General features: G+C 42.2%; 1 protein-coding gene across 1 annotated transcript; it reads right to left on the bottom strand.

The window, feature by feature from the left end:
* Window positions 1-1,869: 1,869 nt before the first annotated feature.
* On the bottom strand, window positions 1,870-25,493 carry unc93b1 (unc-93 homolog B1, TLR signaling regulator). Its single transcript, XM_062995332.1, has 13 exons — window positions 25,408-25,493; window positions 22,487-22,606; window positions 19,630-19,771; window positions 18,442-18,595; window positions 13,895-14,056; window positions 12,770-12,899; window positions 12,563-12,656; window positions 11,182-11,306; window positions 10,144-10,326; window positions 6,713-6,992; window positions 4,961-5,079; window positions 4,750-4,872; window positions 1,870-3,233 (listed from the first exon to the last, which is right to left on the bottom strand). The coding sequence occupies exons 2-13, from the start codon at window positions 22,604-22,606 to the stop codon at window positions 2,976-2,978; spliced, it is 1,890 nt and encodes a 629-aa protein (XP_062851402.1). The 5' UTR covers window positions 25,408-25,493; the 3' UTR covers window positions 1,870-2,975.
* Between the last annotated feature and the right edge of the window lie 937 nt (window positions 25,494-26,430).

The raw sequence follows: 26,430 nt of genomic DNA, 5'->3' as shown, positions 1-26,430 counted from the left end.
AAATAATGAACACTTTCAGATACTAAACACAATGTTTTCTACCCCCCCCCCCCCCCCCCAAATAAAATGACTGTATACATACTGTTTTTATCTCTTAGATAGCAGAGGTTTTCCCATGATCCCCAGTGCTGTACATTCTGATTTAGTGATGATATATGAGGTTTAATCATGAAAATATCTGTCTTTCAATATTGTTTAAAAGCTTTTGCTTAAGTTCCTCTAAACCCTGGATTTATTTCTTTATGAGTTTGATTTTATTGCTGATTATAAATAAGGGTTTTCACTCGTCCCTCAAGTTGCCGTCCACCCTGTTATCTCTTACTACTGTCTCTTAAATGAAGAGCTGTTTTACATACTGACATCATTTCCTGGAGCTCACATGATCTTTTTGGAGGGAAAACGACTGTGGAAGATGAGCGGCTTATTAAACTCCTCATTTTAATGTTGTTTTTTCCACATTTTATCCTAAAAGTCTTATATGGTCAACCATAACATGTCCACCCTGTTACGGGATATATGAGAAAAAGCAATACGATTTGATAGCATGGTTTTGCTCACTCGTTAGCTAATGGCTAATTTTATGTCAGAATGTCCACCCTGTTATGGTCCACCCTGTTACGACCTAATACGTAACAGTGTGGACGTCACAGTGTATATGAGGTGCATGTGTGATTTATATAGCTTCATTATTCAGTTTGGTTATAATAATAACAGAAATATTGATATTATGTGCTGCACCCTTTAAAGAACGGCCTTAAGTGCAGCTGAAAGAGAAACACGACAGTTCTGCATTTGTCCGTAACAGGGTGAACATCCTGGGTCAGAGACTGTATTAAATTTTAATAAAAGCTACAGTTTGTGTGCTTGAGCTTGACCAATATTAGTTTAGAAAAGTATAACACGTCCTTTTTATAATAAAACATGAAAAACAAATAAAAACAGGGTTTCATTTTCAAACAGTTTTAAGGTCCAAAAGGCACCAAATCCCAGGAATGACCCGTTTACTTTTCATATAAAATCATAAAATAATGCAGCTGACATAAATATAACAGTGAATAGAGAGCTAAAAGTAATACTAGACATACTAAAAGCAGCATCCCTAAATGTAGCGAGTAACATTTGATAAGGGGCTACACTTTCGATCCTTCCTACATCATACCCGCCATACCTGCTGGGTACAGCAGACTGAGACGTTACAATCATGTTAGTATGCAGTATAAATAATTATAGACAGTATAAAAAATCAGGCATAACATTAAAACCACCTCCTTGTTTCTACACTCACTGTCCATTTTATCAGCTCCACTTACCATATAGAAGCACTTTGTAGTTCTACAATTACTGACTGTAGTCCATCTGTTTCTCTGCATGCTTTGTTAGCCCCCTTTCATGCTGTTCTTCAATGGTCAGGACCCCCACAGGACCACCACAGAGCAGGTATTATTTAGGTGGTGGATCATTCTCAGCACTGCAGTGACACTGACATGGTGGTGGTGTGTTAGTGTGTGTTGTGCTGGTATGAGTGGATCAGACACAGCAGCGCTGCTGGAGTTTTTAAACACCTCACTGTCACTGCTGGACTGAGATTAGTCCACCAACCAAAAATACCCAGCCAACAGCGCCTTGTGGGCAGCGTACTGTGACCACTGATGAAAGTCTAGAAGACGACAACAGCAATAGATGAGCGATCGTCTCTGACTTTACATCTACAAGGTGAACCGACTAGGTAGGAGAGTCTAATAGAGTGGACAGCGAGTGGACACGGTGTTTAAAAACTCCAGCAGCACTGCTGTGTCTGATCCACTCATACCAGCACAACACACACTAACACACCACCACCATGTCAGTGTCAGTGCAGTGCTTAGAATCATCCACCACCCAAATAATACCTGCGGTGGTGGTTTTAATGTTATGCCTGATCGGTGTACATCTGCTCTAAATTATCCTTAAATTGAGATGGACACTGGTTGAGTTTGACTGAGCGTAATGATTAAAGTGTACTGTGTACCGTGAGTCCCTACATTCCATTAAAACAAACAAAAAATAGCTTATAGCCTGTAAAAAGCATTTACATTTCTGCACAGAAGCTTCAATTTGATCAAAATAGAAAAAAATATTCACTGTAAACTGTTAAATCCTGGATTAAATTATCATTATTCTAAATGACATCACGTTATCTACATAGTGCACTACTTAGGGTATAGAGGACATTATGTAGTGCACAGATGTAAATATTTCTCAACATCACTTCTTGGAAAACCGCCTCGATTAAACGCTGATGTGGAAACGCTTCCATCTAGTGGCGGGATGTGGTCACTTTGCGGGTCACAAAATCGGCATGCATTGTAGGAGATGCAGTTTATGTATGATTTTACAGTGTATTTTAAGACAATCACACATCTTTTAAGCTCTCGAGGGCCTTGAGTTTGACACGTGTTTTTGCTAATTCGGCAGTGTAAATGTTCTATAATGTTATTTACCTCTGTGACATTGCCTTCCTAATTTCATTATGAAATTAGATTGAAATCATGATTAACTGTAGCTTGTGACATATATATGCCCATATAAATAGGGCATTTGTTAAAGTCAAGTCAAGTCAAATTATAATATAGTGCTTTTTACGTTAGACATTGTCTTAAAGTAACTTTACAGAATCCAGGACCAACAGACCAAAAACCCTATTGAGCAAGCCGAGGGCAACAGTGGCAAGGAAAAACTCCCTTAAAATTACAGGAAGAAACCTCGAGAGTAACCAGACTCAGCAGGGACCCCCGTCCTCCTTGGGTGGCTCTTGAAACAGTGGAAAGATGTTTGGAGGAGAAAGAAATCTTGCCAAGAATTAGCCAGTGAACTGAAGTGTGTGGCCTGTTCTCGCGGTCACTTCACTACAGGTTTTAAGAAGATGTTCTCCAGATGTGCGTCCTCATTACAGAATCATATCTGGCACCACATGACTTTAATGTTACTGACACAGGTTATATGGCGTGAGCGTACTCCTCCCTTTCTCCCGCCTGCTCATAGGCAGCATCCTCCCGTCTCCGCCGGCGACCATGGACCCGGTCCCGGTCCTGCATCGGACCAGGCGAGTCGGAGCCCTCGGAGCCAGCGTGCCCAACAATCTCATCCTCACTCTGCCTGGCATCTTCTTCTTCCTCCTCCTCCATCAGTACGTCGCTCATATCCGAATCAGACTCGTCCGAGTTTTCCTCTTCGATGTACCGATAGCCTTTAACCTGCATAGTAAAAAACACAGTATAAAGAAGGGGGGCAGGGTTCGACTGCTCGGTCAAGCTAGTGGTCAAAACGTTAAAAAAAACCAAGCTTTTTGCAGACAGGATGAACCTGAGATATTTCATGTTTTATCTGCTCAACTTCATTTCATTTATTAATAAACATCCATTCCTGCATTCAGGCCTGCAACACATTCCAAAAAAAGTTGGGACAGTAAAGCATTTACCACTTTGTAATGTTGCCGTTCCTTTTCACCACTTAAAAGACGTTTTGGCACCGAGGACACCAAGTGATTTAGTGTTTCAGGTTGACGTCTTGAAGGTAGCACGTGTTGCTCTAAGATCTCGATGTACTTCTCTGCATTAATGCTGCATCACAGAGTGACACGCCCCCATACCATGACAGACCCTGGTTTTTGGACTTGTTGCTGATAACAATCTGGATCCTTTTCATCTTTGGTCTGGAGCACACGGTGTCCTTTTTTTTCCCAAAAAAAGAGCTGGAATGCTGATTCATCTGACCACAATACACGTTTCCTCTGTGTGATGGTCCATCATAGATGCCCCAGAGCCCAGAGAAGTGGACGCCGCTTCTGGACATGGTTAACATGAGGCTTCTTTTTTGCACAGTCAAGTGTTAAGTATGATTTGTGCAGTAACTGTGTATTGTAGAGCTTGATAAAGGTTTGATAAACTAATCCCTCACCCATGTGGTTATATCAGCTAGTGTTGAGTGGAGGTTCTTGATGCGGCGCCGTCTGAGGGATGGAAGATCACGAGCGTTCAGATTAAGCTCGCACCCTCAACCTTTACACACTGAAATTCCTCCTGATTCCTTGAATGGTTTAATGATATTCTGCATTGTAGAGGGAGAACATGCAAATCCCTTCCAATCTTTCTTTGAGGTTCATTGTTTTTAAACATTTTAAGTATTTTCTCACACATTTGTGGACAAACTGGATCCTCTGATCATCTTTACTCATCAGAGACTCAGCCTTTCCTGGATGCTGCTTTTGTACCAAACCATGATTACAATCACCTGTTCACATCATTATTTAGTTTTTTCATTTACTAGCTTTCATTTACTTTCATTACTAGCCCTAAATTGCCCCTGTCCCAACTTTATTTGGAATGTGTTGCAGGTCTGAAATGCAGGAATGGATGTTTATTAATAAATGAAATGAAGTTGAGCAGATAAAACATGAAATATCTCAGGTTCATCCGTCTGACATCAAAAAAAAGTCCTGCTTTTGATTCCCAGGTTGAGTGATCTGGATCCTTTCTGTGTGAAGTTTGCATGTTCTCCCCGTGTCTGTGTGGGTCAGTCTGGTTTGTACCGAGAGCTGGGATGGGCTCAGCACCCTCCGCGACTCTGATTAGTATGAGCAGCTTAGACAGCGAGCAAGTGAGTGAATCTAAACGGCATAGAAGTCATGAATACTGCTAGTGTTATGTAAGATTGTGCACAAGTAAACAACACAAAGAGCTGAGAGTGTGTGTGTGTGTGTGGGTGAATCACCTTATGACGTGGACGGGGAATCCGCGGCTGCCTGTAAGGAATCTTCTTGGCTAAACGACGCTCCATCTGCACATAACAGAAAACTGCGACCAGCAGAGTGACCAACACAATGGCCAGTTTGGCCTGAAGGAGGCAGAAAAAATATCAGTGATAATGTGGTAATTATTAGTATTAACAAGTGCATACAGCATATAAGAACAAAAAGCTTTACCCTCATAGGCAGGGAGGACCAGAGGTACACGATGAAGATGGCAATGGCCTGCCACCAGTGGTAGATGGTATAGACAAAGTCTAAGCGCTCTTTGTCCTCATAAAGCATGCCAAGCAGAGCTGCATACAAGAACATAAAAAAGATCTAAGAGCTTTATTCTGAATGGCTACTTTAACTTTCTGAGTAGTATTTACTATTAATATATATATATATATATTTTTTTTATCACCTATTCAGGGGATGGAAGGTGGAATACAGAACTAAACCAAAGAAGCAAATTCTAAACAGTGCAGGATTTATTTATAATGATTCATTTATAAGAATGAATTTATGAGTCATGTATAAGGATTTATTTATAAAAAATTCTTTTTAAGAATTTTAAGAATTAATTTTACAAGAATTTATTTATAAGGAATCATTTATAAGAATTCATTTATAAGGAATCGTTTATGAGAATTCATTTATAAGGTATTGTTTATAAAAAATCATTTAAAAGGAATCATTTATAAGACTTTATTATAGGAATTCATTTAAAAGGAATCATTTATAAGAATTCATTTATAAGGAATCGTTTATAAGAATTCATTTATAAGGAATCATTTATAAGGAATCGTTTATAAGATTCATTTACAAGAATTGATTTATAAGGAATCATTTATAAGAATTCATTTATAAGGAATCGTTTATAAGATTCATTTACAATAATTCATTTAAAAGGAATCATTTATAAGAATTCATTTATAAGGAATCGTTTATAAGAATTCATTTATAAGGAATCATTTATAAGGAATCGTTTATAAGATTCATTTACAAGAATTGATTTAAAAGGAATCATTTATAAGAATTCATTTATAAGGAATCGTTTATAAGATTCATTTACAATAATTCATTTAAAAGGAATCATTTATAAAAATTCATTTATAAGGAATCATTTATAAGGAATCGTTTATAAGATTCATTTACAAGAATTGATTTATAAGGAATCATTTATAAGAATTCATTTATAAGGAATCGTTTATAAGAATTCATTTATAAGGAATCGTTTATAAGAATTCATTATAGGAATTCATTTATATGAATTCATTTACAATAATTCATTTAAAAGGAATCATTTATAAGAATTCATTTATAAAAAATCGTTTATAAGATTCATTTACAAGAATTGATTTATAAGGAATCGTTTATAAGAATTCATTTATAAGGAATCGTTTATAAAAATTCATTTATAAGAATTCATTTATAAGGAATCATTTATAAGAATTCATTTATAAGGAATCGTTTATAAAAATTCATTTATAAGGAATCGTCTATAAAAATTCATTTATAAGAATTGATTTATAAGGAATCATTTATAAGAATTCATTTATAAGGAATCGTTTATAAGAATTCATTTATAAGGAATCGTTTATAAGATTCATTTACAAGAATTGATTTATAATGAATCATTTATAAGAATTCATTTATAAGGAATCGTTTATAAGGGTTCATGGGGCTTGGGTAGTGGGGCTTGAACCAGTGACCTTTCGATTACTAGTCCAGTACCTTAACCGTTAGCTAAAACTGCCCCCTCTTGCAAGTCCCAAATCACAAGTGGAGCTACTAAATATTGTCTTGTGTATGTGTGTGTATGGACTGGTGACCTGTCCTGGGTGTTTTCTGCATTTCGCCTGAATGAACCAGACCCTCTGCGACCCTGACCAGGATAAGGCGGTGGTAAAACAGACTGAATGAATAAATGAGTTTGTTACTCACTGCTCAGTCCGGTCTTGTTGAGCGCGGTGCCCAGGCCCCACAGTGCCACCAGCACCAGGACCTGAGGCAACAGGTCAAAGCTCCTTGGACTCGGAGACCAGCACATTAGAGCCACGAGAACAACAAAGTGAACCGCCGCGCCTCCCAGCAGCATCACGGAGCGAGGCAAGCGCTGCAGGAGGAGGGCCAGCGAAAAGGACGAACACACGGACGACGACAGTCCGTAAACCATCACCAGCAACCACAGCTTGGTCAAGCCCACCGTACAAACACCGTAAGACTGAAAAGAACCAAAAATAATACATTATTTAAATAAAGGCACCCAAAACAAGCTGGAATCTCATAGATTATTCAAAAATATCATGAATACATTTAAGAATGGTATTATTTTAGCTTCTGACATTTAGATTAGAAAAACATACATGGCACTGGACTGTTAAACAAAAGTAGTGCTGCCGTGATTGGTCGACCTAGTTGATGACGTCGACGCAATATTTTAAGTCGATGCATCATTTTTAAAACTTTGTTTATAAATGATCCTTTTTAATTTCTACAACGTCTCCATTCATATAAGCGTTCATATGATTCCCTCAGCACTACTCGCTGTGTGCAGGACCTCAGTCGTATCTGGTCCGGTCACTGGTTGGCGGCATTAAGCGCCGTCTTAAAAAATGCCGTCTGCAGCCGTCAGAGGCCGATTGTGGAGCTTTCAAAGAAAAGCTCAAAGTTTTCCACGACCAAAATCATAAAAAGTTTGGTGATACTTAAACCTGGCACAAAACTAGAAGCTGGTTTGTTCACTGTGTAAAGCTTTGATGGTACCACAGCAGCACCAGCGCCATGTTGCACGTCTATATTGTTTCATTACGCTTCTTAATCCTGGAGATCTTGGAATACCGTATTTCTTAGCGAGTTCAGTTAGGGCGCATTCACACATGCCACACACTTGCTCCATTAGGCTTGCAATTTTTGCGGTTGCCGCAGCACTCAAAGCGCAAAAAGCTTCTCATATGAATGACCCCTAACACTCACCATTGTGTTTACATGGCTGAAAATGTGAAGTGAGTGCTGAGTGAATGTGGAGGTTAGAATCTGGGCTCATTCTGTCGTTACCGTACGTTGGACTTGATGAGACGTGGCTACATCTAACTATTTTATTTCTGCTATAAGTTGAAGCACTTTGCTTTGTGTACGGAGCACCATCAACACGTGCTGCACTTGAGAATGTGATAATATGAACATAAACCCTGTTTACATTTAGTTCTGTGTTATATTATTATACTGTACAGTTTGTTGTTAAAATAAAAGAAGCTTAAATGAGATTCTGAGTTACATTTTTAGAATGAAAATTAATCATTAGATTAATCAGATAATCGATAAAATAGTCTATAGATTAATCAATAGAAAAATAGTCGTTGGTAGCAGAACTAAACAAAAGGTCGCTGGTTCAAGCCCTATTACTGCCGGGTTGCTACTGTTGGGCCCTTGAGCAAGGCCCTTAACCATCAATTGCTTGGACAGTATACTGTCACAGTACTAAATGCTGAAAATGTAAACGCAGTGCCCCTGCATTCCCTACACAATAATCACGTGATCTCGGCTATAAGGGAACTTCAGTTGGTTACATCCCTTCGTTCTGAACGCCCTGAATTCGCTGCTCACAGTTAACGCTTAAGACTTAACACTCAAGACACGCAATGATTGTTGGGTAAAATTTACTTTTTTAACTTTCTGTGTAGTGATGAACCAATACTCACGACTCCATACAGTCTAAAGTTTCCTTCCAACTGAACGTTATTTATTTATTAGGATTGTAAAGTCATGTTTTACACTTTGGTTACATTAATAACAGGACAGGTAATTACTGCTTACACAAGATTCATCAGTTCAAGTTTAACGTCAAACACAGTCATGGACAATTTAGTATCTCCAATTCACCTCTCTTGCACATCTTTGTACTGTGGGAGGAAACCCACACATACACAGGGAGAACATGCAAACTCTACACAGGATCCTGACCGCCCTGTAATGTGGGAATAAAAGTGATTTTATGGACAGACAGCAGGTTTGTGCCGTGTTTATGTTGTGTTGCTCGTGATTAGTTTACTCATTAGTTTCTGGACATTCACCAGTTACTCTCACATCTGTGTTCCAACAAAATCCCTGTAAAACTTTTACAGGCCACTAAATCCTTCAGAAAATCAATTTAGCTTGTAAACGTTTACAGTTTACAAGCTAAACTGATTTTCTGGCGGGCTTTGCTGCGTTTCTAGACGTTCACCGGTTACTCCCACATCGGTGGTCCAACGTAATCCTGCTCATATTGTTTGCTGCCCTTACTGGCTGTCTTAACCTGCAAGATATTCAATGACTGATTAATAAAATTACTCGCATTACTCGCAGCTCCCTATACCACATGTCAAACTCAAATACGGTTGTATTGTACCATAGCAATTAGTATTTTTACACACAATGCTAACTCTTTAGTGCTATTTTACGTTTGGTTACATTTCATATTGTACCAGATGTAACACTTGACTACAGCTGTGTGCCTGTACTGTATTACGTTTGTTATTGTTTTTATTGTTTGTATTTTGTAGTTCATTACAAAATATATGTTCATTCTGATGCACAGTGTATCACACAGCTGGGAAGCAAATACACCGACCTAACTGTATTCTGGAGGGAGTTTCTGTCAGTATAGCTGAGAAAGGGGGAAAACTCTTAGCGAGGGCAGAACAATCGTCTAAAAATACACTGTAAAATCCTACATAAACTGCATCTCCCACAATGCATGGCGATTTTGTGACCTGCAAAGTGACCGCGACTCGCATCCCGTCACTAGATGATGCTGAGAAATATTTACAAATAATCCCAAAATGTACAAGAAGAGAAAATTGAAGCAGAAGGAGGAAATGTAATGAAAGATGTGAAAGTGAAAACAAGTTTGTGCTTCAGGAAGAGAAACCGGTACGTCTCTTGTGTTATGAGGCCGTGTCAGTGGTAAAGGAGGACAATATAAATGTAGATATACGTTATAAATATACATAATAAATTTGGCATTTTGACACCAAACACAGAATTTTGCCTCCAAGAAAAACAACAAATTGTTCAAGACTTAAATGGTGACTGCAATTTTTGCCCCTTTGAGGGTCACCATAATGCAAAAGTTTGACACCCCTGCCCTATACAGAAGTATACTTCACATGGAAAGTACTGGGGTGACTGGAATGCACTTAACGGGTTACTAAATTAAATTCTACATTTTATATTCATATTTGAATCGTACAAATTGATGTGCTAGTAATAAAAAAGGAGAAAATAAGTGAAAAGCCTGGTGCTAATAAAAAAACCAACATTTTAATGCCTGGTGCTCTCACGATGTGCTTTATGTGGTGAGTGAAAAGCTGCGGTTTGTGTTTCTCTCTCACCAGTATGAGTTCTTTGATGGCAAAGAGCACCTCAAAGCCGGAGTAGATGAAGAAAGGACAGAGCAGGCGCAGGCGGTAATCACGCAGGTGTTTGAAGGGCAGCTGGAAGATGTTGCCCCAGCCGATGCTCCGCAGGTCGATCTCCTCCGTGGGCCGATACGCAGCACCACACACGGCCAGGAACTAGGAGAGAAGCACAACCTCACTGTTACATTATATACACCGATCAGCCATAACAATAAAACCACTACACTCACTGTCCATTTTATCAGCTCCACTTACCATATAGAAGCACCTTGTAGTTCTACAATTACTGACTGTAGTCCATCTGTTTCTCTACATGCTTTGTTAGCCTCCTTTCACCCTGTTCTTCAATGGTCAGGACCCCCACAGGACCACCACAGAGCAGGTGGTGGATCATTCTCAGCACTGCAGTGACACTGACATGGTGGTGGTGTGTTAGTGTGTGTTGTGCTGGTATGAGTGGATCAGACACAGCAAGACTTCACTGTCACTGCTCGACTGAGAATAGTCCACCAACCAAAAACATCCAGCCAACAGCGCCCCGTGGGCAGCGTCCTGTGACCACTGATGAAGGTCTAGAAGATGACCGACTCAAACAGCAGCAATAGATGAGCGATCGTCTCTGACTTTACATCTACAAGGTGGACCGACTAGGTAGGAGTGTCTAATAGAGTGGACAGAGAGTGGACACGGTGTTTAAAAACTCCAGCAGTGCTGCTGTGTCTGATCCACTCATACCAGCACAACACACACTAACACACCACACGCTCTGTGGGGGGTCCTGTGGGGGTCCTGACCATTGAAGAACAGGGTGAAAGGGAGCTAACAAAGCATGTAGAGAAACAGATGGAATACAGTCAGTAATTGTAGAACTACAAAGTGCTTCTATATGGTAAGTGGAGCTGATCAAATGTATAATTTTATGCTTGTGCTTTGAAAAATTATATAAGTGAGCAAGTCTGTAGGTGTTCCTTATGAGATATTGTGGTGACGTGGATGGACTGGCTCTCTCACTATGATCATGGCGATGAAGGCAGCTCCCATTAAGACGCTCTCTACCTCGATGAGCGCCAAGGAACGAGGTAAATTGTGCAGGACCGTCTTATTGAGGCCATCAATCACCTTGCTGCTATTCGCTCCTGTGCAAAGAGAGAGAAAGATCTGATCTGTTAACTTCAGTAAACTTCGTCACAGCAGGTCTATATAAAGACAGCAATAAAACCTGGATATGGAAACAGTCCATCACAGGGTGTCACATACTCACTCACTCATTCCAACTAAAGATTCAGGAGATTTTCATGCATTCATTGTCCGTTTTACCACCTTTTTTTCCCCCTCCGATTCAGGACTGCGGTGGGAACAGTTCACTGGGAGAAAGGCAGGAAACACCCTGGACAGGTCGCCAGTCCATCACAGGGCAACACACACACGAACACTCATATCTAGGAACAATTTAGTATCTACAATTACCCTGACCTATGCGGACACAAGGAGAACATGCAAACCACACAGAAAGGACTCAGACCGCTCAACCTGGGAATCCAAACCCAAGACTTCTTTCAGAAGAACGACCTTAATGCAGAGGATTTGGAGTAGATAATATACCTAATGGCATGTTAAATAACCAGGGTCACATGGTTCCATAACCTAATTCTCACAGTTAATAAAAATGAATGGATGACTGGATGAATACACCAATCAGCCATAACATTAAAACCACCTCCTTGTTTCTACACTCACTGTCCATTTTATCAGCTCCACTTACCATATAGAAGCACTTTGTAGTTCTACAATTACTGACTGACAATTACCCCTATCATGCCGTTCTTCAATGGTCAGGACCACCACAGGACCACCACAGAGCAGGTATTATTTAGGTGGTGGATCATTCTCAGCACTGCAGTGACACTGACCAGCCAACAGCGCCCCGTGGGCAGCGTCCTGTGACCACTGATGAAGGTCTAGAAGATGACTGACTCAAACAGGAGCAATAGATGAGCAATCGTCTCTGACTTTACATCTACAAGGTGGACCGACTAGGTAGGAGTGTCTAATAGAGTGGACAGTGAGTGGACACGGTATTTAAAAACTCCAGCAGCGCTGCTGTGTCTGATCCACTCATACCAGCACAACTATCAGTGTCACTGCAGTGCTGAGAATCATCCACCACCTAAATAATACCTGCTCTGTGGTGGTCCTGTGGGGGTCCTGACCATTGAAGAACAGCATGAAAGAGGGTAACAAAGCATGTAGAGAAACAGATGGACTACAGTCAGTAATTGTAAACTACAAAGTGCCTCTATATGGTAAGTGGAGCTGATAAAATGGACAGTGAGTGTAGAAACATGCAGGTGGTTTTAATGTTATTTTGAGGTAAGTGAAGGCAAAACTTTACCACAGTGTTGGACGCCATAGAGCGTGTGTTTGTCATCGTTAAGAAAGCTGTTGAGGAAGAAGACCATAGGGAACTCTGCAAACACAAAGCTCAGCTGCGCACACACACACACACACACACACACAGAGACAACATAATTATGTTTGAGTATTTTACTTATTGATATACAGACTTTGGGCCCTCAAAGTACTTAATTTGTACACTCACATGGAAGATGATGTAGAAGACCGACTGAAACACGATGACGTAACGATGGCAGGCTCCCTTCGGAACCTTTTTCTGCTCCTGCACGTGTTCTTCCTTGTAGTTCACGTACTCGTAGTACTGCTGTGCCATTCTGTTGAACAACCAACACACACACACACACACACACACATACAGAAGAACACAGTTTGTTTAATTCTTAACGTCATGTCAGCTGATACGGATATTATCATGTCTTTAAACGTCAAAGTGGTGGGTCGATTTGCTTTCTTTATCTGTGCTTATGGTGGTTAAAGTGTTTGTGTAACGATGAGGGTGTAGAGTTTTATTTTATATATAACTTATATGGCTTTGGTGTTTATCTAGGCGGCACGGTGGCTCAATGGGTAGCACTGTCGCCTCACAGCAAGAAGGTTCGATTCCCAGGCGGGGCGGTCCGGGTCCTTTCTGTGCAGAGTTTGCATGTTCTCCCCGTGTCTGCGTGGGTTTCCTCCGGGAGCTCCGGTTTCCTCCCACAGGAATCCACATTTTGGGATTATTTGTAGATCTTTGTAGATCAACTCCACTTGTCAGAAAACCGCCTCAGGCCGCTCAGGTGGTGCAGCGGTAAAAGCACACGCTAGAACCAGAGCTGGGATCTCGAATACATCGTATCGAATCTTGGCTCTGCCTTGCCGGCTGAGGCTGAGCGGCCACATGAACAACGATTGGCCGGTTGTTCAGGTGGGCGGGACTAAGCCGGATGGGGTCTCTCTGTCAGACTGGTGTAATTACGACCTCTGCTGGCTGATTAAGAGGCGCCTACACAGAGATGCTCTTAGGGTGTGTCTCTTCGTACACAACGCTAAGTGGCACAACACTCGTCAATGTGTGGGTGATAAGATGCATACGGCTGCTGCCCATGTGTCGGAGGGGGCGTGGGTTAGCTTCGTTCTCCTCAATCAGAGCGGGGATCGGCATAGGCGAAGAGGAAGCATGACGCAATCGGGCAATTGGATGCGCTAAAGGAGGAGAAAATTGTCATGCATTGTGGGAGATGTAGTTTATGTATAATTTTACATGTATAATTTGTGTATAATTTGGTGGTCTGCAAAGTTCAGAAGGTTAATAAATCCTAAAATATTTTACCTCGTGATGTAGTTCCCCAACGAGGCCCACAGAGGCACTATAGCAACACCGATGGCTACTGCTGACGGTACGAGGGTGTAGTAGCGCTCCCAGTAATTGGTCGAGACAAAAAGAGCGTAGATTCCAGACGCAAGAAACATCATCCATTTAGTGCCTAGAAACCTGGAGGACAAAGCAAATCGAGAGAGAGCAGATCATCATTTCATCGTTTATCATCGGTTGTTCTTCATTCTGTTGTGCCTAAAGAATTAACATTTTATTAACAATTGAAGGAAAGACTGAAGAAAACAAGGCAAAGTCATTATTTACCTGATTTAAATTATGAATAGAATTATCTGCACTTCTATGATTTAGCAAAAATCATACAGTAATTTCTAAACATGGATTAGGCCAGGTGTTCCACCCAGCTCTTCAAGAGCACGCCAAAACATGTAAATATTCCTGCTCTGTGTCACGGTGGAGCTAAGGACTAGACAAAGACAAGACAAAGGGGGCGGACACACACGCAGAGATGTATGAGAAGATATTTATTAAAGACTTAAACAAGGGAATGACAAGAGTATGGAACATGAATTAGGTACACGGACTGGGAACACAGACTGGGAACACGGACCGGGAATATAAACTAGGGATACAGACTAAACACGGGTTAGGAACATAGGCTAAACATAAGCTAGGAACATTGGCTAAACACAGGCTAGGAACACTGGCTAAACACCGGCTAGGAACACTGGCTAAACACAGGCTAGGAACACTGGCTAAACACAGGCTAGGAACACTGGCTAAACACAGGCTAGGAACACTGGCTAAACACAGGCTAGGAACACTGGCTAAACACAGGCTAGGAACACTGGCTAAACACAGGCTAGGAACACTGGCTAAACACAGGCTAGGAACACTGGCTAAACACAGGCTAGGAACACTGGCTAAACACAGGCAAGGAACACTGGCTAAACACAGGCAAGGAACACTGGCTAAACACAGGCAAGGAACACTGGCTAAACACCGGCTAGGAACACTGGCTAAACCCAGGCTAGGAACACTGGCTAAACCCAGGCTAGGAACACTGGCTAAACACAGGCTAGGAACACTGGCTAAACACAGGCTAGGAACACTGGCTAAACACAGGCAAGGAACACTGGCTAAACACAGGCAAGGAACACTGGCTAAACACAGGCTAGGAACACTGGCTAAACACAGGCTAGGAACACTAACTAGGAACTGACTACAAATAAATGCAAGGAACATAGAGCAAACCAGAGTCCAAAGAAACCAAAGTAATCACCTGAGGAAGTCCAACACAAACAAGTCAAAAATAACCACCATAAACCAAAATAACCCCTGCCAGCCTGTTCCTCAGCTCTCCTTATAAAAGGTCCCTGATTAGGATCAGCTGGGGCTGATTGCTCAGGGGGACCAATCAGGAGTGAGGCATGGCAGGAGTGAGTGTGCTCACCGAGAAGAGGGGCGTGGCACACACGAGCATACCGAGGCCAGCAGTGTGACAGATGCCCCTCCCAAAGGCACTACACCTGGAGTGCCTTAAAAAACAAAAACAAGGAGGTCCTGGGCCCTGCGGGGTAAATTTGAAGTCATTAAAAATGTCCTCAGGCAGGCATGACAAAAGTTCAGATGCGCCGTCGGTGGGTGCTGATAAAGAACCAGGAGCACCCTCTGGGGGTGCTGACTTGACAGGAGCGCCTTTGGAGACAGGAGTGCCATCAGGGGGCACCGACTCGGGAACAAGAGCGCCATCGGAGGACACCAACTCAGGAACAGAAGTGCCGTCGGAGGATACCAACTCAGGAACAGAAGTGCCGTCGGAGGACACCAACTCAGGAACAGAAGTGCCATCAGGGGGCACCAACTCAGGAACCGGAGTGCCATCAGGGGGCACCAACTCGGGAACAGGAGCGTCGCCGAGGGACGCCAATTCGGGAACAGAAATCAACTGCGGTGAGCCTGGCGAAGAGGCTTCGGGAGTCAGCTGCGGTGAGCCTGGCGAAGAGGCTTCGGGAGTCAGCTGCGGTGAGCCTGGCGAAGAGGCTTCGGGAGTCAGCTGCGGTGAGCCTGGCGAAGAGGCTTCGGGAGTCAGCTGCGGTGAGCCTGGCGAAGAGGCTTCGGGAGTCAGCTGCGGTGAGCCTGGCGAAGAGGCTTCGGGAGTCAGCTGCGGTGAGCCTGGCGAAGAGGCTTCGGGAGTCAGCTGCGGTGAGCCTGGCGAAGAGGCTTCGGGAGTCAGCTGCGGTGAGCCTGGCGAAGAGGCTTCGGGAGTCAGCTGCGGTGAGCCTGGCGAAGAGGCTTCGGGAGTCAGCTGCGGTGAGCCTGGCGAAGAGGCTTCGGGAGTCAGCTGCGGTGAGCCTGGCGAAGAGGCTTCGGGAGTCAGCTGCGGTGAGCCTGGCGAAGAGGCTTCGGGAGTCAGCTGCGGTGAGCCTGGCGAAGAGGCTTCGGGAGTCAGCTGCGGTGAGCCTGGCGAAGAGGCTTCGGGAGTCAGCTGCGTTGACCCTTGAGAAGAGGCGTCCGGAGTCAGCTGCGGTGAGCCTGGCGAAGAGGCTTCGGGAGTCAGCTGCGGTGAGCCTGGCGAAGAGGCTTCGGGAGTCAGCTGCGGTGAGCCTGGCGAAGAGGCTTCGGGAGTCAGCTGCGGTGAGCCTGGCGAAGAGGCTTCGGGAGTCAGCTGCGGTGAGCCTGGCGAAGAGGCTTCGGGAGTCAGCTGCGGTGAGCCTGGCGAAGAGGCTTCGGGAGTCAGCTGCGGTGAGCCTGGCGAAGAGGCTTCGGGAGTCAGCTGCGGTGAGCCTGGCGAAGAGGCTTCGGGAGTCAGCTGCGGTGAGCCTGGCGAAGAGGCTTCGGGAGTCAGCTGCGTGGACCCTTGAGAAGAGGCGTCCGGAGTCAGCTGCGAGGACCCTGGCGAAGAGAGCGTAAAAGCTACCCAAACAGGCAGGATACAGTCATAAACTTTCCTCACAAACGCCTTGGACTGACCACGAGTCACGGAAACAGACGGACCTGGCAAAGGACTCACCCGAACCTGAGCATCTGAAAATTGATCTCGCATGAGTCCCTCAAACCCCTGCACTGAGTTGAGCTCAGCTCCCTTCTCAGTCCAGAGCCACCTAGCCCAGTTGCGAGCTGCACCACTCAGCCGAGACATCATAAACAGCACTTGCTGTCTTTCAGTGGGCTGAGGATCGCTAAGGTACTGCAAATAGAGCCGGCTCTGCAGAAGGAATCCTTCAACACTGTGGTTGCTTCCATCATAGGGAGCTGGCCTACAAAGTGCAAAGGTCTGCGGGAACCTCATGGAGTCAAACTCCGGAAAATTACTAACACTAAACATCTCGCTGTGTCCTAGTGCAGAGGGGTTATTATGTCACGGTGGAGCTAAGGACTAGACAAAGACAAGACAAAGGGGGCGGACACACACGCAGAGATGTATGAGAAGATATTTATTAAAGACTTAAACAAGGGAATGACAAGAGTATGGAACATGAATTAGGTACACGGACTGGGAACACAGACTGGGAACACGGACCGGGAATATAAACTAGGGATACAGACTAAACACGGGTTAGGAACATAGGCTAAACACAGGCTAGGAACACTGGCTAAACACCGGCTAGGAACACTGGCTAAACACAGGCTAGGAACACTGGCTAAACACAGGCTAGGAACACTGGCTAAACACAGGCTAGGAACACTGGCTAAACACAGGCTAGGAACACTGGCTAAACACAGGCTAGGAACACTGGCTAAACACAGGCTAGGAACACTGGCTAAACACAGGCAAGGAACACTGGCTAAACACAGGCAAGGAACACTGGCTAAACACAGGCAAGGAACACTGGCTAAACACAGGCAAGGAACACTGGCTAAACACCGGCTAGGAACACTGGCTAAACCCAGGCTAGGAACACTGGCTAAACACCGGCTAGGAACACTGGCTAAACACAGGCTAGGAACACTGGCTAAACACAGGCTAGGAACACTGGCTAAACACAGGCTAGGAACACTGGCTAAACACAGGCTAGGAACACTGGCTAAACACAGGCTAGGAACACTGGCTAAACACAGGCAAGGAACACTGGCTAAACACAGGCAAGGAACACTAACTAGGAACTGACTACAAATAAATGCAAGGAACATAGAGCAAACCAGAGTCCAAAGAAACCAAAGTAATCACCTGAGGAAGTCCAACACAAACAAGTCAAAAATAACCACCATAAACCAAAATAACCCCTGCCAGCCTGTTCCTCAGCTCTCCTTATAAAAGGTCCCTGATTAGGATCAGCTGGGGCTGATTGCTCAGGGGGACCAATCAGGAGTGAGGCATGGCAGGAGTGAGTGTGCTCACCGAGAAGAGGGGCGTGGCACACACGAGCATACCGAGGCCAGCAGTGTGACACTCTGAATATTTAACAAGTCAAAGGCGTTAATCAAATAATCACAGTTCAGTGCAGCAGGAAGCAAATTAAAACGTTATCGACATGAGGCCGAGAGACGGGACGACGGAAGGAGACAAGGCCATGATGACTGGATGTCAGTGGTGGGATTACCGGATGAGCACTGGTGTGTAGAGCAGGCCTACGATAGGAGTGACGTTAATGCCCATCAGCATCTTGCTGTCGATGTCCTCCAGGCCCAAACTGCCGTATTTCACCTCCCGGTAAGTTTCGTCGTAGTGCAGGATCAACTGCATCTGCAGCAGACCTGCAATCACAGCACGACAATCAATGCACACTAAGCATCGTGGGTATTCATGCCTAATGCTGCCATGATTAGTTACCTGACTTGTTCTGATTGTTTATTTTATTTTATTTTGACATGTCTTTATCATGCTGATAGACCTTACAAAGATATGATCTTTCTACTTAATACTAAAACTTGCACATATCCTACCCTGTTGGCAATATAATGTGAACGAGAGATCGTCTGCATGCTTTTTTTAATCTCTCAATGTCTCTGTATGTACAGCGGTACCTTAAAACTCGACGTCAGTCGGTTCTGGGAGGGGCGTCGAGTTTTAAAGACGTTTCAAGGTATTTTTGTTTAGGAAACCTGTTAATGCGTCCATGGTCCTGTAGAGCTGCATAAAGTTTAGTCTAATATAAAATAATGAGGTTGTTTTTGACACTTATACACTGAAAATAACACAAATATAATATAAAAACACTAAAATACAATAAAAGCTTCACTTTAGCTTTACTTCTTTATTGTTTCATTATGCTTCTTAATCGTAAAGATGCTTGATCTTGGAATACTGTAACGCTTATTCCACACTAATGCAGATTCGTCTCATATTCACACTTTGATGACGTTTTAGCGCTCAAGCCGAGCGCTAAACAAAGTGGTGGTCGCAAGTTTAAGTGTCAAGTTTCAAAGATTCTGAGTTTAGGGGACGTTGAGCTACAAGGTACCTGTGTGTTTAGAAAGGAAGAGGATTAATACACATTTAGGGCACTGTAGCACATTTAAGGCTACATACATGACATACACTTGTTTACAGTAGAAAAAACTATATTTTAACAGAAGCTACAGGTTATTATAAGTATCTCAGGTTAAATCTTTTTAAATGGGGTCTTTCCAAAGACGTTCTTCGGACGTCCTGTCATCTTTAATACGACTGTATAACAGTATGATAAGTGTAATGTTATTGTAAACTTAAAATGTATGCACATTATTACAATGATACATTAAGTATATAATCTGTTAGCTATGATTTACAGGAGTACGGAAGTGCCCACCCATGTACACGCTGTAGACGATCATGCCACCAAAGCTGGCGCCCAGCACGTTCTTCACCACACCAAGCTTCTTCCTCCTGTAATACTTCCTTTCCTCCTCTTCCTCATCGTAGTCTGGATGAGGCCCCAGAAACTCCTCGACCTGCCCGAAAACACATCACACGCATCAGAGAGGCGGTCAGCTTAGAAATTTAAACTCACAGTCAGACACGGTTCGACATCATTATTATTATTATTACAGTCTGTGGTTTAATCAACTTTTAATTACACACGACAACCGGCACGATACACGACGATCACAGAAAATTGCAGGTTCTTTAATGATAGGGTAACAAACACGACACGATCAGTAAACAATAAGGGGTCGGACATTGTGATCTGTGAGCACCTTCTCTCTTTATTCCACTGTCCTCTAAAATAAATCAAAGAATTTTATCTGATGAGAAATAGTGCAAAAACAAGCATGAAAGTAAAAGTAAAAAGGAAACTAAAGACAAGAGTGAACAATTAGCACACTTTATAAATCTAAATCAAGCAGTTTGTTACATCTCCAATTCACCTAACTTACATGTATCTGGACTGTGGGAAGAACATAGACTCCACACAAACGAGAAAATAGGACCACTTCCCCTGGGAATTGAACCCAGGACCTTCTTGCTTTGACCAAACTGAATGCATAATATGTGAGACGTTGTACATGTTGGATCAAATCAAACATTATGAGCAGTTTATAACCTTTTTATTATCTTACAGCCCCTTACAATCTTACAGTCTTTCAGTCAGCATTTCTCGCCCGATCAATAAAACAAATGACGTCTAGGGTGTCTGTGTCCTCCTTGTAGCTATTTATAGACTTCCTTTCTGTAATTTATTGAGATTTCTGTAGGTGGGCATAAAACTTTTATTGGATAGATAAAGGGTAATAATTAGTTTCCTAAAAATGTGATGTTTCTACACTCACTGTCCATTTTATCAGCTCCACTTACCATATAGAAGCACTTTGTAGTTCTACAATTACTGACTGTAGTCCATCTATTTCTCTACATACCGTTTTTAACCTGCATTCACCCTGTTCTTCAATGGTCAGGACCCCCACAGAGCAGGTATTATTTAGGTGGTGGATGATTCTCAGCACTGCAGTGACACTGACATGGTGGTGGTGTGTTGTGCTGGTATGAGTGGATCAGACACTCACTGTCCACTCTATTAGACGCTCCTACCTAGTTGGTCCACCTTGTAGATGTAAAGTCAGAGACGAGCGCTCATCTATTGCTGCTGTTTGAGTCGGTCATCTTCTAGACCTTCATCAGTGGTCACAGGACGCTGCCCACGGGGCGCTGTTGGCTGGATGTTTTTGGTTGGTGGACTATTCTTAGTCCAGCAGTGACAGTGAGGTGTTTAAAAACTCCAGCAGCGCTGCTGTATCTGATCCACTCATACCAGCACAACACACACTAACACACCACCACCATGTCAGTGTCACTGCAGTGCTAAGAATGATCCACCACCTAAATAATACCTGCTCTGTGGTGGTCCTGTGGGGGTCCTGACCATTGAAGAACAGGGTGAAAATGGGCTAACAAAGCATGTAGAAACAGATGGACTACAGTCAGTAATTGTAGAACTACAAAGTTTAATGTTATGGCTGATCGGTGTATATTACTGTTATAGTTATAGAACTCTTCAATGGTCTCACCAAGAAAATCATGTTTAAAAAATAATTTCTTTGCATTTCTTAGTTTCTTGGGACTAAACCAACAACAAACTACTAATATTTGTATTAATTAATAAAGTACACAGTATTTTTAATGAGCCTCTAATAATAGGATAACACAATAATGATAGGATCACAAAAATAATTCAACTTTTGTGGATGATTTTCACCTGCTATATTCAAGTTGAGTTCAAGGTTAGAAAAGCTGTTTTCTTAAAACCATCTACTAATATTTTTGAGTTTATTACATGTCAACCAAGCAGTAGACACGACCCAAACAAGATTATTTACATACAGCTTATTTTTACCCAAGTATTTAGACTCAAAGTAACATCAACCATTAAAGGGTTACGTAATAAAACCTATTCAAATCTGCACAGCCGATATTCATTTCAGAAGTTTATTACACAATAAAAAAGCACATAACTGATTCTATTCACACTGTGCAGTCATGTGGAGTGTTTTATAAATACAAAGTTCAGCATTTATTATTAATGCCTTTAGAGCTACATTAGAAAAATGTTGCTTGCTTAAAAGCATAGATGTCAATAAATGAATTATATTAATATACAACAACATTTAACCCAAAGTACTTTAGTGTTTGGGTCACAGTGGGTCTGATTCATTGGATGAAAGACAGGAAACATCCCGTACAGGACACACAGGTTAAGGTACTGGACTAGTAATCAGAAAGCTGCCGGTTCAAGCCTCACCACTGCCACTTTTGGGCCCTTGAGCAAGGCCCTTAACCCTCACCTGCTTGGCCTGTATACTATAAGTCGCTTTGGATAAAAGTGTAAATGTAAACTTAGATCACTGCTCCAAAGGGCTGGTGGGTAGCATCGTCACCTCACAGCAAGAAGGTCCTGGGTTCGATTCCCAGGTGGAGCAGTCCTGCGCCTTTCTGTGTGGAGTTTGCATGTTCTCCTCATGTCTGTGTGAGTTTCCTTCCTCCCACAGTCCAAAAGACGTGCAGTCAGGTTCACTGGAGACATTAAAGTCCTCCTAGGTATGAGTGTGTGTGTGCCCTGTCCGGGGTGTTTCCTGCCTTTCGCCCACTGAACCAGACCCACCGTGACCCTGACCAGGATAATGCAGGGGTAAAACAGACAGTGAATGGGATGTTCAAACTGTTTTACCTACCTGACCCTGGATGTTACCATCCGGTCCGGGAGGCTGCACTTCACCGTCATGGTCAGCAGGGGGCACAGCGTGTAATTCCGCCTCCCGGTACACATTATCGTCAACGTTTACTGCTGCCATCTAGCGGTCAAACACAAGCATTACCACAAACTCACTGTAACCAAATACATATAACACAACCGACTTTCTCTTCCCTTTTTTACTCTGTTAGCACGTTGTTGTTTCTCATACAGCCCAGAGTTAACATTAACAAGCTTAAATTTATTTTATTTCGCTTTATTAATTCATATTTTATTATATAAGTATATACACGGTGCTTGAAATACTGTGTAAACATTGGAGTAGCATTCGGCTATACGAATCATCTGTTCTAAAACATCTGACATGAACACGTACATCAGAAATATCATCTTCTTTTAGTTAGATTAAACTTTTTTTTCCTAAAATGATCTGATTTTCACAAAATATCAACGTAACATTGTATTAAAGTTGTGAATGTGTTAAAGTTGGAACCAGCTTAGCTTAGCTTGGTGTTCACTTTCCACAAACCTGTGGAGAAAAGTTGCAGCTCTGTATTCTGTGGTTTGTCTCATAAACGGGGTAAAAAATACATTTTAGTCTTAAAAGTTGGGATATTTAAATGTAACTGAATGAAATGAATTTAATCTCTACAAGATTGTTTATATGTGGATGCACATGAGTATAATGTATAAAGTGTTGCTATACTACCCATATACTACAGTACTAACCACCATGTCTAAATCATTACTCTCACTTCTTATTTCCAGTTAACTTTAACTTATAGTCTGTTTAGATTTTATCAAAGCCTCGAAAGTGTTAAATTAGAACCGTTTCAGTTCCGTTTCAAGCCATTTTATAGTCTTTGAATCAACTGAAATCCCCCTTCCAAAAAGAACACATATGAAATGCAGCCAAAATGTTGTTTTACTGACATAAAAACTAATTTAACGTGTCATGTTAACTTATAGTCTTTTTATATTTTATTAAAGCCTTGAAAGTGTTAAATTAGAACCGTTTCAGTTCAGTTTCAAGCCATTTGTAGGCTTTGACTCAGCTGGAACCCCCCTTCCAAACAGAACACATAACAAATGAAGCCAAAATGTTGTTTTATTGACAGAAAAAAATAATTGCACGTCATGTTAACTTATAGTCTGTTTAAATGTTATTAAAGCCTTGAAAGTGTTAAATTAGATTTAGGTTTTAAGCCATTTTGTAGGCTTTGACTCAACTGTAACCCCCCTTTCCAAACAGAACACATGCAGAAATGCAGCCAAAATGTCTTTTATTGACAGAAAAAATAACTAAACATGCCATGTTAACGTATAGTCTGATTACATTTTATTAAAGCCTTGAAAGTGTTAAATTAGAACTTTTTCAGTTCTGTTTTAAGCCATTTTAGGCTTTGACTCAGCTGGAACCCCCCTTCCAAAAAGAACACATAAGAAATGCAGCCAAAATGTTGTTTTATTGACAGATAAATAAATACTGTAATAGAAAACAACATTTCCAGAATGTTCCAGACAGCTGAACCCAAAGCTGGTCATGTAGAAGGTTGTCAAACTGGATACAGAGCTTTAACTTTCCCCTACAAGTTTAAATGCTTGTTTACTAGGGTTTTAAGGGCTTACGTTATGTCTTCTTACGTTATCTCCAACATATCGAACCCAGGACCTTCTTGCGTTGACCAACCTGAATGCAAAATATGTGTGACGTTGTACATGATGGGTTATTTGCTATACTACCCATATACTACTAACCACCATTACTAAATCATTACTTAGCTCTCATCTCTAGTTAACTTATGTTAACATGTCATGTCAACTTATAGACTGTTTAAATGTTATTAAAGCTTTGAAAGTGGGCAGTGATAGCTCAGTGGTTAAGGTACTGGACTAGTAAACAGAAGGTTGCCGGTTCAAGCCCTGCCACCACCAAGTTGCCACTGTTGGGTCCCTGAGCAAGGCCCTTAACCCTCAGTTGCTCATTGTGTTCAGCTCATTATGTAAGTCGCTTTGGATAAAAGCATCTGCTAAATTCTGAAAATGTAAATGAAATGAAGTGTTAAATTAAAACCCTTTCAGTTCCTTTCAAGCCATTTTGTAGGCTTTGACTCAACTGAAATCCCCCTTCCAAAAATAACACAAAAGAAATGCAGCCAGAATGTTGTTTTATTAACAGAACAAAATAATTTAACGTGTCATGTTAACTTATAGTCTGTTTAAATGTTATTAAAGCCTTGAAAGTGTTAAATTAGAACTGTTTCAGTTCCGTTTCAAGCCATTTGTAGGCTTTGACTCAACTGGAACCCCCTTCCAAACAGAGCACATAACAAATGTGGCCAAAATGTTGTTTTATTAACAGATAAATAAATACTGTAATAGAAAACAACATTTCCAGAATGTTTCAGACAGCTGAACCCAAAGCTGGTCATGTAGAAGGTTGTCAAACTGTAATTTGTTGATTATATTGGCACCAACCCACTGAATACAGAGCTGCAAATTTTCCCCACAAAATATGTTTGTTTATTAGGATTTTAAGATCATGTTTTACACTTTGGTTCCATTTATCTCCAATTCACCTAACTTTACTTGTCTTTGGACTGTGTGAAGAACATACAAAGAACTCCACACAAAGGAAAAAGTACGTCAGCTTCACTTGGGAATCGAACCCAGGACCTTCTTGCTTTGACCAACCTGAATGCAAAGTGTTTGCGACGTTTTACAAGTTGATTGGTCAACCTGTTCACAACTGTTGTACTGGCTGGGAGTTCATTAGTGGTGTGAGTATAAGAAACGATGCATTTTTGCATTCCATACTGGTTTATACTGGGATTAAAAGTTAACCCTGACTGTGTACAGACACCCAACACTAAACAAACATTGCAAAACTAAACTACTCACCAGCAGTCCGGTCCTGCACTGCAGTACAGAAGCGTCCAGAGAAGAGACCCGCAGTTAGAGATGTATGTAAGTAAGTAGTCGGTATTAACAGCTGAACTGATGGTGTTTGTGTAAAATACACCCGCTTACAATCACCAACACTGAACACTGAGGACCAAATTAACTCAGAAAAAAGGAAACGAAACTAAACTGATTTCACTTCCCTTTCTCCTGTTCCAGCTCTTAAAGCTACAGGACGTTTATTTACTCATCCCACACACACACACACACACACACACACACCAGTACTCATTTACTGATCTGATACCATACACACACACACACACACACACATCAGTACTCATTTACTGATTTGATCCCATATACACAAAAGTATTCGCTCACCCATCCAAATCATTGAATTCAGGTGTTCCAATCACTTCCATGGCCACAGGTGTATAAAACCGAGCACCTCGGCATGCAGACTGCTTCTACACACATTAGTGAAAGAACGGGTCGCTCTCAGGAGCTCAGTGAATTCCAGCGTGGTACCGTGATGCCACCTGTGTAACAAGTCCAGTCATGAAATTTCCTCACTACTAAATATTCCACAGTCGACTGTCAGTGCTATTATAACAAAGTGGAAGCGACTGGGAATGACAGCAACTCGGCCACAAACTGGTAACCACGTAAAATGACAGAGCGGGTCAGCGGATGCTGAGGAACATAGTGCACAGAGGTCACCAACTTTCTGCAGAGTCAATCACTACAGACCTCCAAACTTCATGTGGCCTTCAGATTAGCTGAGGAACAGTGTGTAGAGCTTCATGGAATGGGTTTCCATGGCCGAGCAGCTGCATCCAAGCCTTACATCACCAAGCGCAATGCAAAGCGTCGGATGCAGTGGTGTAAAGCACGCCGCCACTGGACTCTAGAGCAGTAAAGACGTGTTCTCTGGAGTGACGAATAACGCTTCTCCGTCACCAGGAGAACGGTACCTGTCTGACTGTATTGTGCCGAGTGTAAAGTTTGGTGGAGGGGAGA

The sequence above is a fragment of the Trichomycterus rosablanca genome, chromosome 5 (genome assembly GCF_030014385.1).
Source record: "Trichomycterus rosablanca isolate fTriRos1 chromosome 5, fTriRos1.hap1, whole genome shotgun sequence".
NCBI lineage: Eukaryota > Metazoa > Chordata > Actinopteri > Siluriformes > Trichomycteridae > Trichomycterus > Trichomycterus rosablanca.
The sequence above is the reverse complement of the archived record's forward strand: the minus strand, read 5'-3'. Positions and strand labels throughout refer to the sequence as shown.